Source organism: Glandiceps talaboti, chromosome 18 (assembly GCF_964340395.1).
Source record: "Glandiceps talaboti chromosome 18, keGlaTala1.1, whole genome shotgun sequence".
Classification (NCBI taxonomy): Eukaryota; Metazoa; Hemichordata; class Enteropneusta; family Spengelidae; genus Glandiceps; species Glandiceps talaboti.
The window spans coordinates 4,333,582-4,353,941 of record NC_135566.1 but is presented as its reverse complement, the minus strand read 5'-3'; the positions used below and the strand labels follow the sequence as shown (position 1 = coordinate 4,353,941).

General features: G+C 32.5%; 1 protein-coding gene across 1 annotated transcript in view; it reads left to right on the top strand.

Annotated features, from left to right (window-relative positions):
• Positions 1-20,360, top strand: part of LOC144449618 (membrane-associated phosphatidylinositol transfer protein 2-like) — a 62,928-nt gene that overhangs the window by 24,890 nt on the left and 17,678 nt on the right. The window contains exons 4-8 of the mRNA XM_078140190.1: positions 10,268-10,399; positions 16,986-17,118; positions 17,657-17,860; positions 18,631-18,879; positions 19,727-20,047. Of these exons, the coding sequence (XP_077996316.1) occupies positions 10,322-10,399; positions 16,986-17,118; positions 17,657-17,860; positions 18,631-18,879; positions 19,727-20,047 (985 nt within the window). The 5' untranslated portion in view covers positions 10,268-10,321. The remainder of the gene's footprint in view (positions 1-10,267; positions 10,400-16,985; positions 17,119-17,656; positions 17,861-18,630; positions 18,880-19,726; positions 20,048-20,360) is intronic.

Sequence of the window (20,360 nt, the reverse complement as noted above, 5' to 3'; positions counted from 1 at the left end):
ATCTTGAACATCAAATGGACCCAGGTGTGTGATTACCAGAGTCATTTATATCATTTATACAGGGAATGGCCAATTTTACATTTTGTAAGTTCCGAGATAGTTTCTTTCATTCAATCCTACTTGTTTGTTAATTTTTATATTTTATATCAACAGACGAAAAAGAGAAAACAGACGTTTAATCATTTTAATTAATTATTGGTATTTTAACAATTTTCTTTGAATATGTTGTTGGTTGTCTGATAACAAAAAATAGTACCCCAGTTAAAGTTAGTGTAGATAAATCTGTACATTACCCAGGCTTCTTTCTGTCTTGACTCAGATGTGTATCATGGCCCTACCAACATCTGACACAATTTCTATGATGTTCTACAAAAATTACAATATAATTTGTAATGTGGTGTCATGCCTAATACGAAAAGGAGTCTTGTTGAAGTGTACATTTTGTTTATTTATTTTATGTCAAAAATAGGACTTCAGTAACAAACTATATTGTACTCTTCATTAAAGGTATACAATTCACCTTGGGGGTGATTTCCACTGATGATCAAAGTTTGCAATATGGAAGCTTGTTTCTGGTCTTTTTGAAAGAAATTGTGGAAGGGAAGGGGGGGGGGGGGTTTCCCACTAAGTTGTTGTCAAGGAAATCAACAATCTCTTATTTTCCAAAGAGTTAACACAGTATTCAGCGGCCATATTGGATTCTAAAATGACTACATTTTGATAACATTTGGACCTCTATTTCAACTATTTGTACCTAATTTTCTTCCTTGATTTTAATGAGAATGGATTTGAAATATTGTAATAGCAAAAGTTTAAACAGTTTATTTGTGAGGTGGATTCCAGAGATAAATACTTGTTTTACAGGTCAAACAGTTTTGAGATTATCGTATGATTTACTTTGACCTGTGTTATTGCTCAGTGCACACATATCACAAGATAATATTCTCAGTATCGCCTGTACTGGTACTTCTTATTTCATTACGCTAGTTTACTGTATTTATAATTTGCATCATGCCTGATTAAACAAGATAATGATATCAAAATCCATAGTTCCATCTATTGTGTTAAACACTTGAATACCGACAAAGCTACATGCCTTATGGTCGTAAAATGTAGTATCACCAATTTTATAGAAAATCATTGAAATTGCATCAGATGTTGGTTGGTACCTTGATTTAAAAAATGAATATTGCATGCACTTTAATAATGTTTCATCTGAACATGTATCAGTTTTCCTAATAATACTCCTTTATTTGTGAATTTTTCATGGGTGAAGTCCTTTTTTTATTCACTGCCATGGGGTGGGGTACATACACGTGATAGATACTGATACTAAAGAATTGTAATTGTCAATTATTGAATGTTATTCAGATATTTCAGTTTAGGAATATGATTGATGAGCAATTGTTTTTGAATTAGAGATGATATATCAATCTTTTCTGGAAGATTTGGCAACTAATTGATTTTACTCAGGCTACTCATTTTTCATTGTAAAGATAACAGTAATATATTGTCATTTGTTCTGATAAGTTTCAAATTGACATTTTAATTTGCTTCTAAGCAATTTGGGAATGCATATATATTATCATCAAAGCTGCAAGCTATATATGGCAAATTGGGGTATGCAGAATTTATGATTACTGACATTACTGAAAACGTGATATTTTGAGATAATTATCATTACATATATTATAAAATTACATATTTGCAAATTATTACCCCCGTTAATGAAGTTCTACAGTCCATATTTGCATAGAAACAATAGGAATCTACCAAAATTGAATAAAGTTGAGAGTTCTTGAAGCTTATACAGAGATATATTATAAAAACAAGATATTTTTTGGATAATCAATAAAATATTTGCAAGTTATTACATGCCTACAATAAAGTTGAATAGTCCATATTTGCATAGAAACAATAGAAATGTTCCAAAATTTGCTGTTGTCAGGTACTCTTAGCCTGACAAACTCATTGAAACTACTTGCATTTTTCATCGACAACAATTAAGATGAGATTGACACCAATCATTTTGTCTGTACCTCATTTGCATATACCAGCAGTATTTTTATAAGCTGCCCAAAGGGTTATTTTCACCTGGCCTGCAGATATTGTCCAGTTCTATTAAAAGTTCAGTACATGTTTAGTTTGTTAGATTGTACAGGAATATCCTAACATATTGTGTTCTTTAAAAAACAGCATGTTCTAAAAAAAGCTACTTTTTGTAAGCTTCCATAGCTTCATGAAGTGGTTGCAAATCATATGATCAACATCATGTGAATAGAAAGACTCAATTTGAAACCACAGTAGACCTACGCTAGTGAAAGGGAGTCAGCTGTCAATCTTGTTTCCAACTGGCTCTTCTTCAACTGTTGCCTGGAGACCAATCAATATAAGAATACACATTCATATTATCCTAGTAAACTTTGAATATTATTTGCATGTTGCTCCAGATATTTTTTAATTTGTATCAATACTTAGAAGAGTATTTGCATGCACATATCATAATTTGAATATCAGATCCTATATGGATATGATGTATGTATATTTGCATAATATACCCAAAATTGTTTTGGATATAATTTTTAATAGCATACATCAATTACGTCATTATTTGAAAAACAAGCATTGATTAAAAATGTCATAATATTACACAGTTCAATTAATACATTTTACATGTGTTCTCTAAATACAAATGTAATGTACCAATAGTAATAGTAAAGAAGATTTAATGAATTCCTAATCTCTGCAAGCAGAGCATGAGGTGCAGTAGTAAATGGAAAGAAAATTACTGTATGGTGAGGAAAAGTGGATTCACAGACACTGGATACTCTGCAATTGGAGAAGGCTGAGACTAATGTTTAAAGAGATAGGTCTTGAGAGAATGGCAGAAGGATGTAAGAGACTTAGAGTGGTGAAGGTCGAAAGGAAGATTGTTCCATGATGTAGGATGAATGTGAGAGAAAGATCTCTTACCCAAAGTCTTTGTAGAAACCCTTTGAACACAAAGAAGAAGAGAATCAGAGGAAGAGCGGAGTTGTCTTTGTGGAGTATATCGATGAAGAAGGTCAGAGAGGTATTGTGGTCCAGAATGTGCAACTGATAGATCCACAATTTAGATCTTGATCTGTTTGAGACATTAACCTTAGAAGTTAGGTAAAGTCACATTTAGTGGTAAACATTAGCATAAAGTGTCTAGTATTGAATTCTATGTGGTTATTCCAGACTAAAGTACCTCTTTTCGTTTCTGATTGTGTAGTGTCTGCAATGAAGACTTGTTAGTTGTACACCATATAGTGCAGTCCTTTGAGGATTCAAGTACTCCGATATTGGTAATGAAGTAGTTAGTACAACTGCAGTCTATCATATTTTGTGAGAATGAATGTTCATTGACTGTGGGATCATGAAAATTACCACTCACAAGAATCAAAAATTTGGTGAAGCAAATCCCAAATTTTGCTGACACATCATCAGGGGTGTACTGCAAATTGCAAAATTCACCACAGTTGATACTTAACTATACTAAGCTATCTGTCATTAATTTTTGATTACTAGTATTTTAAAAGAAACCCATGACACAAGTGCAACAGCAATGTGTGATCATCCATGGATATAAAACACAATGTATGCTGTCATTTTTATGCAAAAATCATCTAAGTGAATATTTGAATCCAGTCAAAAAATCCTCCCACACGTTATTGAAAATTATAATTCATTTCTTGAGATATTCATCAGCCACAATGTATTTAGCAACTTCTATCGACAGATGACCCTGTCTGCCTGAATGTGTTATTTGTAGAAAATTGAACGTTTGATATCGTTAATATTCAAATACTTCACATCTGGTATTTTAATATACTTGGGGGCAATCATCTCTTCCAGAGCGTAATTTCATTTGTCTGGATGCAATGGGAGAATGTCTTGTTGTCTATAACTCAATCACATCGGGTCGGATTTCGAATTTTAATGACAAGCAAATATCGACTTCCAAAACATTTAACCAGATCGAAAACCTGTTTATGTGAGAACAAAATTGACTCATTTTCTGACACAAGTACATTTTGTATTCTGCTCACTGTCTTTATCGGTGTTTTATGTGAGTATTTTATTTGAAATAAGGAGTTTTCACCAAGTTGTTGTATGTGATGATTTAGAGAGTGATATCATTTTTGTATTTCCTGTAAAGAATTCACATTACCTTGATTTATAAGATTACATGTGATAATATGACTATTTCAAATGGTGAAATCGTGATAATTGATATAATATTCATGGATAGTAGATTAGGCTATGTAATTTGATTATTTAGTGTTATTGCAGCAACTCTAGTCTGAATACCAATTAGGGTATATCTTGACTGATAAAACTGCTACTGCAGTATTGTGTTTTTAAGCTTTGTGTGGATCCAGTTTTATCATTTAATGTTATAAAATGCAGTTTAGAGTCATTCACACAGCATCTTATGTTGAACTATGGATATAGGTATAAAATCTTTTTGTGTGTTGCTTTTTATAAATGTTAAAAACAATATTTCAAATTCACCTGAATTCAGCTACAACTTTCATACAGATGTACATGTAAAAGTAGAAGGAGTTTTGAAAATTTCTTCTTTTTTTTTGTCTTTTGAAGATTTTATAGAGTGCACTTCAAATTCATGTATTAAGTAGAATTATGTGCCAAGTCCGGCCTCAGATTTATGTTTGATGATTCTAGGATTTAGGTGTACACAGATGTAGGTGTAAAAATGTAAACAGGTCTGAGTGTCTTCTATAGACTTCATAGAGTATAGTTCACATTCACTTTATATGTAATACTGTATGTCGAATTCACTCACAAAGTGATTTAAAGATGGAAGTGTATATGAAAATGGGTTTCAAAATGTAAGTAGTTTTAAAAATTTTAATCTTTCTTTTATCTTTTAAAAGTAGTCTATATATGGTGCAGTTCAAATTCAATTACCTTGCATTTTATATTGATTTCAGTTGCAAAGTTTGAATTTAGTGATTCAATGATGGCAGTGTTTATGGACAAATATTCAAGCAGTTTTCAAAATCTAATGAAAATGTAAAGGTGTGGCTTATTGTCTCTTTCCTTCATGCAGGTGTTTCTCAAATATTTGTGTAAGAAACTGAACAAGTAGGATTTATACAGGTATTGTTTTTCATGAAGAAAAAAGGAACCTTCATGACATATTTTAAACATGAAATTGTTTAATACTGCATACATAGAGAGTTAATGAATTTGCTTTTTTATATTATTATTAAACACTAACGATGGCCACTTATTAAATTTTGTTGTAAAATTGTTGCCATAGTGTTGTGTGACCCAGAGGGATGATGCAGTGATAATCCCAAGATACTATCTTGACAGGTCAGGTGCCAAGTTGTTGCCATGACAACCTTTCATCGTCAGCCATGATTCTGGATTTCATCTGAACGGTAGATGAACATAATCAGCGTGAGAGAATGAAGCGTGTGTGGCCTTTCTTCTCAGCCATTGATGCAGTTTTTGCTCTCAGTATACAAAAAATTCAAATGTCCTGTAAGGAAGATATTGTCAGTTCAGTGATTAGACCCTATTAAAATAGGGTGGCAAAGAACTCTGGGTTGTTTTTCTATTGATCAGTATTAATCATCACACAAATTACAAATATTATTCTGTAGAAAAATCAATATGAAAGCAAAATAACATTTTCAACCAATCAAAACTGACCTGAAAAGCCCTCAATCGTAAGCATTATAGAGTTTACTCTATATTTTACATTTGAATTTCAGTCCTTTCAGTAAGTTAACCCTTTTAACTCAAGAATTCACCTACTGGTGAACATTGTTGCTGTTACCCTTATTTTCTAATCAACAAATCCAGTTTTAGCATTTGAAATAAAAGGATCAAACCATAGTAAATTGATGAAAAGATTTTTTCAGTCCAGGACAAAAATAACTAAGTCCTTAAAAATTCACCTTCTGATGAAAGCTGATGCTTTCACCTCCATTTTCAAATGAACAAATCCAACCTTCCCATTTGAAATAAAAGGATCAAACCATAGAACAGTGATGAAAATGTTATTCATTATTTTAAATCATTCCAGGGCAAATATAATTCACGCTATTTCTCAAAAATTGATGGAGTTATCCTTCCAACTAACATATCCAGTCTTACCAGTTGAAATTAAAAGGATTGTACCATGGCATAGTGATGGAAAGGTTATTTTGTTAAAGTGCATGTTATTGCTGTGTTTATTAGCATGGGTTATCATGTTGTGTTTTAATTTGTTGATTCAGCTATCGCTTCCATCTATCCACTTTGCCTGATGTAGGAAGATGTGTCATCCCCAGAGATAAGTCATTGCCTTTTAGTGGATTCTGCAAGTCTTGCCAACACAATCCATAGGAGTGTATCCAATAATGCCACTATTGGCATTCAAGTGAAGCATTCTAATCTTTAGAAAATCAATGACATTTTACCAGTTTACGACCGCAATGAAAAAAAAGCGACCCTGTCCCCTGTATAACAGAAGAGATGAAAAGAGAAAAGCATTAAATAGGTATAAATACTCAAGTAGAGCAGTGTGGTGGTGACAAAGGAAAGAGATATTGCCTGTTTGTGACCTGAATAATATAGAAATTCATACACAGGATAAAGAAAGGAAGAAAAGAAAGAGATCTCAAGCTTGGAAAGAGATTGGAGACCTAAAAGAACAGATTGTCAATGATATCAAAATTTCTTTACGATAGCTAGGAAAATTAGTCAATTTTTTATCAATCTGATAGTAACTTTAGTAATTGTTATGATAATATAAATCCTACTAGTAATACACATTTGATTTTGTTATTTTCAAAGTCTAATCAGAAAATCTCCATCCACATTTTTGATCTGATAAATATTACAGCAAATAACACCATCCATAAGCAAATAACATTATCAACATGCAAAATCATTGGCATGCAAATGGTTACATCGCATGTTCAAAGGTATCCATATGCAAATGATGTGATATGTATGCAAATGAGGACAGTGGTATTGAGATGATATTAATTGTATGCAAATGACTTGATTAATATGCAGATGAAAACAGTGTCAAGTATATTATAAATCAGATTTTCAGTGATACTACAAATCTCCAAAGATGCAAATTTACTGCCTATTTAAGTTTATTATCAAAATCACTCCTGTCATGTCATTCTGTGGACAAGCTGACGAGCCATGAAAATTGATAGGAAAAAATTAGATTCATAGTCCATATTTGAATGTGTTGTGAAAATTTAAAGGGATTGTTTAGGAAAAAATTTGAATTAATACATTTTCCTGCGGTGTAGAAGGAGATTGTACTAGTAAAAATAAAAAGTGAGTCAGACACATTCTGACGTATAAATATTTCAACACAAATATGTCAGTGATCAGTGAATGTAAAGAACAGGACTGCCTGTTTAAATTACAGAATGTGTGTCATGTAGTGTATGTTGTATATACAAAAAAAAATTTCAACAAAACTCAACTGTATAGGTTTCCTAAAGCCCTAATTAGCATTCATCCTGTTCAGAAAAGCATCACCTTGTATAAAATAGTTGTACACAATATAAAAATAAGACAGTCTGTTAAAATTATGGAAAATGCATGGTGTCATTATGTTGTACATGTAAATATATATGTTACTCAAAATTTCAAATTTTAAGCCATCACCTCACACATTTATATCATGACCTCCAATTAACACTTTTGTTGAAAAAGGTTGAGCCACATTAAAAAAATGGAAATTTATGAACATCAGTCATCGTCATCCAAAATTACCAGTTTCCTAGTGTAACAACAAATAAAATCAAACCAATGAATAGGAGATACTAGTATGGTCTTATGTTTTTGTTCTCAAAAAATATGTAACAACAGCTATAACCAGTAAAATTATTTCATCAAAAATGTTTGGTCATTCTGTCATGTGTTTTACAATTTCAGTGCTTGCACTGAGTTAGTATATTATTGATTGAGTTTATTTCATTTAATGTATAGCACAGGAAGTCAACTGATCACTGTAGCTGTTGCTATTGTTACGTTGTTTATACAGATTGTCAAGGTACATTAACTCTTCGTCTATCACACTGCCTGAAAGCCTTCTAGAAAAAAGAAAGTGTCTTTAATCAGCTGATGTATTAGCAAAAAGGTATTGATTTTGAGAGACTAATGAAATTTGAAACCAATGTCAACCTTATGTTTGAAGGTCAAGGATGTAGCATTGACACTGCAAGCTATGGACAAGAAAGTAGTAATCATTATCACAAGTACAAATTGCAGTCTTGTGAGAACACACTGTTGCTGTATGCTGTACTCAATTCTCCTTTATACTCTGCCATATTAGAATATATTTGCATACATTATCCATATATGGAGGCAATATGGAAATGTTTTCCATACATGGTCATTTCATTTGTAGCAATCCTGAGAGCTGGTACATTTTAATTGCCTTTACCTTATTTGCACAATTACTTTGTATAAAAAAGAAATAAAAGACTTTTCCACCATGATTAAATATCAAACCTGTTTTATCCTTTGGTGGATCAACATATGCTCCGTATGCGGTAGGTTGTATAAAGTGATTTTCATATTCGTGTACACATTTCCTTTGTAACCAGTCACACCTGTCACAGGTTTATACAATTCTATAATTTGAAAATCTTTGTTAGAATTCCAGGTGAGTTCAACGTTTCCAGAATTTGCAGTTGAGTGAGTTTCATTAATCAAACAGTATGCTGAATGCGTTTTAGTGATCAGTCTCCTTCAGAGTAAATATTTGTGTATCAAGAAACGTCAAAAGACACCACAGAATAGTGTGTTCAATTAAGTCTCATAGCAGTAAGCAAACACAGTCAGGACACTTATCAACCTATTCTGTCACACATCTCAAGAATATTCAAACACATCAGCTACTGTATCGTATTGTGAGTTGAGTACTCCAAATTTGACAATTTTCATTGTAGTTGGCAGTATGTTAGCTACGTATGCATGCTTCTCAGTTGTTAGGCTGCAGAAGATAGGAAATATCTTGTGAAAATGAATGTTCATGGACTCTGCATACTTAGTAATGAAAATTTCAATTCACAAAAATTTCATGGAAGCATATCCCAGGAAAAAATTGAGATTCACTTCCAAGAAATTGTTTGACTCTGTGAGGATAAATTTTCATTACTGAGTATGAAATATCTTATTTATGATAAGTTCTAAACATAGAGCACAACAAATAATTTACCTAGTATATTTCCATATATAGTATGAATCATATACAATGACAGTTGAAAGGACAGAGTGATTTTGCCAAAATATACTAACTAAAGGTAAATTGTTTGCACACTGAGTTTGACACTACTACGATATATTATTCCAGAACAAGGAGATGGTTGAAATATGGTATGTTTAGTTAGGGTGTCAAGGTAATTTTTTGTTTGTAGAGTGTATATATATATATATATATATATATATATATATATATATATATATATATATATATATATATATATATATATATATATATATATATATATATATATATATATATATATATATATATATATATATATATATAAACTCAGTATATGTAAAATGGCTATGCTGGAATACACAGTACTCAATACATAGAGCAGTGTAAATAACACAGTATCAAGCAAGATACTCGGGAGCTGTTACACAGTGTTTCATGCTGTTGCGAACCATCAGACGACTAACTATATATATACATACATATATTTATTACAATTACTGTGCCTAATGCTGACACTAAGAATTGCTAAGAGTCATTCATCTTGTCTTGTGATAGAGGAATTAAGACCTCAAGTAATTCTATCTGTGTTATATAGACATTGAGTGTTTTAGAATAGACATGGTTTCCAGCTAGTGCTGTGTAAAGATGCTACAATTCTACATCTCTGTGATTTGAGACAGAATCAAATTAAGGAAAGTGATTACTTCAAGGTCTTGCTTCTTTTACGTGGATGTGGTGAACTAGTGATTTGAAGTAGAAATCTCACCTTTGAAAACATCATGATCAAAGTCAGAAAGATATGGTGTAGGAATATTCTCTTGTTTTCATAGTGTTGTGGTGAGATTCACTTCTTGTAAATGCCAAGTTCAAAGTCAGAAAAATTTAATGGATGAATAATGTATGAATATTCTCTTGTCTCGTCTTGTAGGGCTTTGGTGAGCCAGACTGATTCACTTCTTGTAAATGCCAAGTTCAAACTCAGAAAGATTTTATAAATTAATGACTATTCTCTTGTTTTTACAGGGCTTTGGTGACCTAGACTGATTGGATGTGAAATTTCCACCTTGTAACTTCAAGATGCTAACCAAAGAGTACCGCATAGCGGTACCAATGAGTGTGGAAGAATATCGAATAGCACAACTTTACATGATCCAGGTATGTGTATACAATAGCCTCATTAAGTACATGAGTATATGGATATGCAATACCCTCCTCAGACCCCCATCCCCCAGGGAGGAGATACTAGGGCCTGATGACGTACATACATACATATAATGGCGCATGTGAAAGATTTGAATATTAGAAATCAGTTGATCATGTTATAAGACCAAAAACATTCATGTGCTTCATATATGCATAGAATTCCAAAGGTTAGAATGCACCAGTTCTAATTAGTACAATATATTGAGCTACAAATTATTCAAATTACTACTCATTTCTGTTTATTATATTTATATATATAAATCACAAGAGTTAATGCAGGTAAATTAGACATTCATTTATGTAGATTTTATTCATATATTCACATCAATATTAAAGTCTGTAAAATTACGCGAATGAATGTTCATGGATGCTTGGTCAATAGGAGCAAATGAAAAACATTTTTCAGGAAATTAGCCAGCGAAAATTTGGGCTTCTGAATGTAAATTAAGTATTGCCTATATAGATTTCATTTTAACATCAACATCACCAGATTTGTGACAGCGACTGGTCTTACAGTATCTAAAATTTCATTTATTTAGATTTTACTGATATATTCAAGTGCAAAATATGTAAAGTAATATTTATTTATGTAGATTCTAGGAACAAATCAACATCACGAGTATTTAAGCTTAGTAATTGTTATGTAGATTTCATTCATATAGCCAGTAAAGTTACCATGATCAAAATGTGCAAATTTACAATTGTTTATGTAGATTTTATTAATATATTCAAATTAGTATACAAAATATGCAAAGTGTTGTTGATTTATGCAGATTCTTTTAACAAACTCTAGTGATGTGGATATTGGAATAAGCTCTCAAAGTGTATATGTAAAATTAGCAATTGTTTTTTTTTTTGTATACTTTATTCACATATTCAAGTTGCCATAGTTTCAGTGTGTAAATGTAGTATGGATTTATGTAGATTTTGTTTAAATGCATGTGGATTTGTAGTACAGTATATGACAGTGACATAAGTGTCAATTTATATAGACTTGATTACTAAATATGATTAATTTAGTCAAAAGTGTACGATTATGTAAAGTTTATATTATTTGGTTATTCATTTATTTGAGTTAGCAATTGCGCATTACATTAGCATTGTCAATGTAACGAGCTAATTATCTAACTCAACAAATGTAATGTCTACATCTTATTCTTACTCACCGTTTTACATATTATGTTTGTAAATGTAGTAGACAGTCAATTCTGTCTTAATGTCTATAATGGAAATATCAGAGTCAGATAAAATCAATGTTTGATTACATATGTCTCAAAGTTCACCTACCCTGCAGAATCAAGGAATCAGACTGAAGACATTGTTGAATTACGTACCGGTATGTCTTAAAGTACATCAACCTTTAAAAATCACCAATATCTGAGTTCATCAACACTGTTTAAATTAGATTTGACAAATTTTGGAGAAAAAATGTCAACAACAACAATAAAATATAACCCATACAAAACTGGTAGTGGTAATCTTTAAAAAAAAAAATTAAATCTAAAAATGTTTTTAATAATTTAAAGCAATATTTTGACTCGTGTAAACCTACCATAGATTTACTCAAGATATAAAAGTTTAAGAATTATTCCAACTGTCAAGAAATTTGGAAAAAAAATACTGTTTCAATACTATAAACTTAGGAATGGCATAAAAATACATGTAATTATATTATGACATTGAATAACAATATGATAAATATTCCTGTTTTCAGTTTGAAAGCTACAACATGCCTTGATATAGGGACTCAGTTCTTTGAAAGTTACAACATGCCTTGATATAGGAACTCAGTTCTTTGAAGTTACAACATGCCTTGATATAGGGACTCAGTTCTTTGAAGTTACAACATGCCTTGATATAGGGACTCAGTTCTTTGAAAGCTAACAACATGCCTTGATATAGGGACTTGGTTCTTTGAAGTTACAACATGCCTTGATATAGGGACTCAGTTCTTTGAAGTTACAACATGCCTTGATATAGGGACTCAGTTCTTTGAAAGTTACAACATGCCTTGATAAAAGGGACTCGGTTCTTTGAAGTTACAACATGCCTTGATATAGGGACTCAGTTCTTTGAAAGTTACAACATGCCTTGATATAGGGACTCAGTTCTTTGAAAGTTACAACATGCCTTGATATCAGGACTCAGTTCTTTGAATATTCAAGACACGAGTACATGTCAAAATGATATGCAACATTGCTTCAGGCCGTTGATGGTTCAGACGAAGTAACAAATTAATTTCTGTGACTTTTGTTTGAACTTTGTACTTTATCTATTCCTGAATTTTTACATTTTTAGGTATAATTTTTTGCCGCATATCCAAAGGTACTCGCACTGAGTCGCAGTATTGTACATACTGAAACATACATAACAAAGTGCAATCAAGTAAATTCAAACCTGGTGTTAAGATAAACAATCTAATGATGTAATTTGTTATGTATGAACAATTTGTCAAGGAAATTTATTCTATGTAATCCACAATTCTAATGATGCCAGAAGATAATTGTAATCTCATAGAAGACATGTAGTGACATATTACCTTAACTAGAATAAATCAAATATGGAAGTATTTACCCTAGTCTTGCTGCTAAACATTCGGACTTTCTTCCGATACAATAAGCGAACGAAGTTCGCAGTGAGGGCTTCCTCGATAGCGATGTTTGGTCGTGTGTCGTAAATTTTATCAGAAGAACATCCGAGGCAGATAGACTATATTTTCACTTGAGTGAAAATTTTATAAACTCAGTTTGTGCCTCTAAAAAATGTAAAAAAAACAGCAATATAATCACCAAACTTTCAGGAAAAAATGTTCAATTTTAAAGGAGAAATGATCAAATCAGCATTATCATCACCAAATTTTCATAAATAAAACTTTGATTTATAAGTATGAAAATTATTAAACGATGTAATACATTTTCTAAACGAGACATTAAAAATATAATGACATTTTCAGAAACACAATACTTTAATTTGTAAATGAGAAATGAATATGATGATGTTATAATCATGAAACCCATCTTTAAACCGAGTTTCCAATATCCCCGTGTATGTGATATATGATACATCTGCCATTTTGTGATGAATTTGAAGCTCCTATGTGCTTTCTTTGTACAAATTGCATTTTTGCCAATGTTTGCTAACCCTGGTGATGGAGGGGAAATGTGATTAACTTCCAAATATTGTTATACTTGGGGAACTCTGGAATGGAGAAATCTGGTAAAATTTGCATAGATTTTTATACCCTGCACCATGATTTTGGTGGGTAACCCAGGTAACAGCGGTAGGAAATCAGGTAAAATTTGCATAGATTTCTATACCTGCAATGTACCATAATGTTGGTGGGTAACCCTGGTTACAGAGAGGGGAAATCTTGTAAATTAGCATAGATTTTCATGCCTTGGTTGTACCATAATGTTGGTGGGGAACCCAGGTAAAATCCTTCTTTGGGAGCTGTGTAATACTAATAATAAACACACTTTAATGAATTTCATGACATTCCATGTATTTTACCATTCATGTTGTTTCCTTGAAACTGAGAGACTTGGGCACCATAACTTGCCAGTTAATGCAACTATTTATTATATTCAGACATTGAAATATGTCTTAAAGTAAAATGAGGAATGATATAGAAATATTATCCCGTCATATTTCACGAAAATGTCTTGTAACATGATATGATTAGATTTATACACAGCATAGAAATGATTTATATGTAATATTAACATCTTTTAAAGTCCTTCCATACTATTGAGTAGTTATAACGGTTACTGTATTATGTTTCCAGTATTTTTTTTAAGCAGCACTTTACATATAATACTTTCAATGTTTTTTGTGTTTTCCTGTTTTATGCATATATATTAACCCAATGCTCAAACTCAACAGATGTCCAATAATATGGGAGGAGGGTTTGGAATGGGGGGAGGGGGAGGGGGAGGGGGAGGGGAATATAAATTTGTTTGTATGTTGTTAAACATGGAGTTGTGTATGGACTTTAAAGAATAAGTGGATATAATTTATAGAGATCGCACACTCTTCTTCACTGTGCAGCTGCCATGTTTGACAAGTAATAATTTAAGCTAATTAACAGAATTTAATGAATGCTTTGAATCATTTTTCACAAGCAGTAAAGTGTCTATGACTTCAGATCAGTATAAACTATTACGATGGAAAGGCACATTATCCTTAATGTTACACTTTTTATGTGTCATCCTATATCAAATCTACATGCATTTACTTTTACCTTTCTTTTTCTTAACCCCACAAATGTTTACCTTCAAAATGTTTGTGGAAAGCAGAGCTTCAGCAGTTATAAAAGATAGTCCGATAACAAACAGATCAACATTCAAAAAGATAGACAGACTACTACATTTGCTGACCATCAGCTACCTGTCTTTCTCAAATATTTGTCTTTTAGACATGTTTACTAAGATGCATCAGCAGTATACCTAGTTATATTAGATAAAGGTGGCACATACAAACAGATCAAGTCAAACGGGCAGACTACAGACAGACAGACAGACAGACAGACTGAGTGCATAACCACATTGGGGCTTTCTCACTGAACTAAAAAAAGGCATATTGACATGAAATTCTAGGCTTGCATTTGTGGAAAGGAAGTAAATCAAAGCAATTGAAAGTACTGAGCATAGAAGGGGTCTGTCCATGAAACACCAGGATAACATGCCAGGATAACAGAAGGTAGTATAATAAAACAAACGTATCTGACGTGTGTGTGTGTGTAGATATGCAGTGTGTGGGCGTACTCAGCAGACAAAAGCAAATACTCCATATTATTACAACCTACTTTGATGGACCTGAGTATTTTATGCCTGATTAGGTAAAATCTAGAGCAAATATAACACTCGGAATACTTCACTGTGCCATGACAACCAGTGTAAAATGAGCTAAGGTGTGACTTCAGGTAGATTATTAGTTGCAATGATGTTCATATTGCAACAATCAATTTGATCAAATATCTTAGAAACAGCCTTGGTCATTACACAGTGTGCTGTGTGTTATTAAATATAACTGGTAATAGATATTTTAATACCACTTTTATTACATTATATCATTTCTCAGGAAGAGTGCCTTTGGAGAATGATAAAATTTTATGGCTCTATTTTAATACAAAGAATATCTGAGAGTCGTTAGAAAGATAGATAATGAATAATTCTCCACCAGCATATTTTTTTTCAGAAACTGAAATATAGAGCATGTTATTAAACAGTGATATGATGTATCTCCTCATTGATGGACTGTTAAACCTACAAAAATGTTGCTGGTACGTCAGTAACAACAGATTGATACATATTAAACTGCGAGAAAAGATAACATGTAAAGGCGACCTTTTCATCGCAGGTCATAAAGAAGTGAAGTGTGGGGGTGGGCTGTTCACATGCAATGTGGACGGCGCCATAGTAGTGATACTAAAAACACTCCAGTTTCCTGAATGTCATTAATCATGGCAAGCAAAGTGAAGTGAAAGCTGGTATAAATTGTATGATTCTATGAAAATGTATACATACACTGATACAGTCAATGTACTTTTTTCATGTAGCTGATCTCGACAACCATATGTGTGATGGTCACAGTCTATAGTGGATTACTACTATTGTTTGTTTATTGTACTTGTGCTTCAAAGTAGAAATTAAATTATCTTCCAAAATTATAAACAGCAATTATTGATGTTCAAATCAGCATAATTTAATAACCCATTTATTAATTTTCAAAAAAAATAGTGTTCTACATAGATATACCGTCTCATTCCTAAACATATTTATGTAGTTTTGAAATATTGGAATGTAGTGAAAATGGCATAAAAAATAGAATTTAAAAAAAAAATGTATGATAATAAAGATGTAAAGACCACCAAAACTAAGAATAACAAAAAAGTATCAATGGCAACCTGTCTATTTTTCAGAAGTATGTTATCAGACACACATGATATTATCTGGACTGCACTAGCTGTTGCAAAAACTGGGCATACATGTCTTGAAATCTGAAAGGCTGAACCAGTACAAGGAATGACCTACTTAATGTATAATGTGTGACATCTGTTAAAGATATTTTAGAGGTGTACTTAACTTGATATCATCATAAATCGTTTTGGATAGCATCAAAATTATTCATTGTTTGGAAATTATGGCATTTACACTTTTACACAGATTTAATTATAGTGTATGGAAGTACAGAAATGTAGTACATATATGTTGATATAGTCTGCACTATCGTAGAGGGATAAATTTGCTAATAGCTTCCTATCCTAATGGTAATGTTTTATCACATGGCTTTATATGATAATCTGTAGTTTTTTCAGGGAATGGATCATGAGCCTGTAGTTATTTTAAGAGGGGGGCGGGTGGATCACACATTAAAAATAGAATATCCCAAAAGTATCAAATCAAAAAAATCTATGAAACCTTTCATAACCATTCAAATTATTCTTACTACTATTCTTACACCATCGAATATGTATTTATATTTTTAAAAGTTTTATTAATTTATTTATCTACTTAATTTCATTCTCTTCTTTTTACAGAAAAAGAGTCGCGAAGAAAGTCAAGGTGAAGGCAGTGGTGTTGAAATCCTAGAGAATAATCCATATACTGATGGCCCTGGTGGCGCTGGACAGTATACTTATAAAGTTTATCATATTGGAAATCATCTTCCTGGTTAGTATCCCACTTTCTCCATCATAGTCAGTTTTCATTGGATGATGAAAGTTTGTTACGTATTGTAATCAACCAATCTTAAATTTAATAAAAATAGTGTCTTTACTAGGTGTGGATGTCATGTACTAGTACTTTCAATCAGTGTAATGCTTCAAAATTTCTCAATTTTCATTTTATGATTGAAGTTTTTATGAATGTAAACACAAAATGTGGGACTGATTTCGATTAGATCACATCAAATGATAACTTCATAAGTACTTTTGTTCATTTGAATATAAGAAAAATTTGGGGAGGGGGGTCTAATTATAAAGTGACAAGGAAAAACATAAATTTATTAAGTGATAGAAGGGTTTTGTTAATATGAGGCAGGATGTGATGTCACAAAATGTTATATTTGGAATATTTTCCTATTTTATTACATTGGCAAAGTTTTTAGAATTGTTAACAAATGTTGGATGATGTAAAAAAAAATGCTTCAATACAAAATTTAAGCTCTTAAATAGGTTATTTGATGCCATATCTATTTTTTCTTCTACAGGTTGGTTTCGTGCCATTCTTCCAAAGTCAGCCCTGCGAGTTGAGGAAGAAGCGTGGAACGCCTACCCATATACTAAAACTAGATACACTTGCCCATTTGTGGAAAAATTTTCTTTAGAAATTGAAACTAAGTACCTACCAGATCCAGGTACCACAGAAAATACATTTGATTTGTCTGCAGCAGAATTAAGAAGTCGGATATTAGGTAAGAGTTTGGCATGGAGTTCTCAAAGTAAATGTACAAGCGATCAATTTGTAACTTTTCATCGCAAAGACAAAATTCAGTAATCACTGTTCAGCACATTCAAGTATTGAATCACACCACAAAGTCTATGTACCTGTATCACACACTATCAGTGTTTTGGCTAAAGATGGGAAACCCCAGTATTAAACAGAAAAGGGGAAGAGGTAAAAGTTACGTAGTCTTCCATAGAATCTACCTTAATTCTGTTTGAGAACCCCAGTAAAACGACAGGGGAACTCCGGTAACAGAAAAGGGGAAAGAGTTTTGTAAAAATACAATAGTCTATCATAGAATCTACAATAACTCTGAGAACCCCATAAAATGACAGGAATGGTGGTAGATTTTACCTACTTGCCTCCCTTAGCTAAAATACTGTATACGGTGATGTTTTAAAATTTGAGAAAATGACAGATACCTGTGCAGACTGGATGTAACGAAGTGATTACTTGTCTTTTCACACAATTTATTTACAAATCATTCCTTACATACAGTAACAAACCGTACTCATTTTTGTAGTTTTTCGAAGTTATTGAGTTAGAAAGACAGATTTAGTCTGTTGTTTCACATTGTTGTTTAAAGCAAAAAACACATAGTAGAGTTGTTTTATTGGTGAAAAATCTAAACAAATAGTCATTTCTCATCCTTATTGCAATTTTCAGTAAATGATAAGGTGCTTGTTGTATTCTAATGACCTTTATGTACATGATTGTATATTATTATCTTTATCATAGATGCAATTGACATTGTGAAAGACCAAGTGTCAAGTAGTGAGTATAAACGAGAAGAAGACCCAAAACTGTACATCTCCAAGAAGACTGGACGTGGTCCACTGTCTGACGACTGGTTAAAAGAATACACACAGAGTTACAGAAAAAAGATACTTGATCATAGTAAAGTTATGTGTGCTTACAAACTGTGCCGAGTAGAGTTTCGCTATTGGGGAATGCAGAACAAAATAGAAAGATTTATACATGATGTAGGTGAGTGCTTCACAAAACCAATGAGAGATTTTGGAAGTACATCAAATATGACTGCAGAAACCGAGCTATCAGCTAATCTTCACTCTGTATTGTTATAAAAAGAATTGTCGATAAGGCCAAGGCTGGCTAGGCTACTAGCTGTATCACATTTACACACATGTCCATACTGTAAACTACAGCTTAAATAGGCAGTGTTCACCAGAAGAATATACATTTATGGTCAAAATTGATCATTTTGCAAGTTTTATGTTGTTGTTTTACTTGATAGATAGCAACACTTTTATAGCTGAAAACAGCATGATTATTACCAAGGGAGGGGGGCAAAGCAAAGAAATTAAACAAAGTCCCTCTCTTCAATCACAATCCTGTTGTGTTCAGCTATAAAAGTGCTCTTGCCTTAGTAGCAAGTAAAACAGCAACCTCAACAAATGATCAGCATTGATCATTAAATGTATATGATATGCCTGTATACAGTCTTTTGGTGAACACTCCCTGTTTTACCTGTCACAGCTTCACTGAAATCTGTGAACTCGGTGCATGCGTTGGTGTTCTATGTCATGTAACAAGCTATGTGAGAGGGTTTAGGAATGGTGAGATTTATTTGATTAAAAAAAAATTGTCTTTATAGTGATTAATGGGGTAGTATTGATTACTTTTAAAACAGAACTCATCACAAGTTGGTACTTTAAGCATAGCTTGTGACAGACAAACTCAGAAGGATGAAAGAATGTCGTAGTATGCCTGTAAAAGTGTCTGAATTTTGGTTGTTTACTTTGAAATGCCTGTAGGGATGTTCATCACTAAGAATTTGATAGGCTAAATACATCATCTTGTTATTGTCTGCCAGCACTTAGGAAAACCATGGTGAGAGCTCATCGTCAAGCTTGGTGTTGGCAGGATGAATGGTTTGGACTAGATATTAGTGATATCAGAAAACTAGAAATGGAAGCACAGAGGGAATTAGCTGAGAGAATGGCTGACACTTCTGAACATGACAAACCACCAAGTGATGAAGAAATCCCATCACCAAGAACCAGTGTTGCTAATCTGGAAAGTTTAGGGTCACTGTCAGAGGATCAACCCAGTACTATGGATCCAGCACCAGAACCAAACATTGCACCAACAGGGAAACGGAAATTGTCTGGGAGACTGTCCACTGATAGTCATGGTAAGTTTTAGTGCAAGCACACCAAATGATTCTTCATGTGAATTGAAATACTAGTAATTCTGTATATTCAGATTGAGCATGTCAAGTACATACAGTGATCGTGAATTTTTCCTTTCACTTGTACAGTGTGAGAACTGATCAAACTATTAAGAATATATAGGGGTTGGTGATGGCCAGATGGTTAGCGCATGTACCTCTTACTACTACAGCTATGTACTTGCTGGGTTTGAGATGAAAAATCAAACATGTCTGAATGAAAAAAGGGTGTTGGTCAGTTTGGAATAATGGTGCAACACAGGTTTTCCACAAGTAC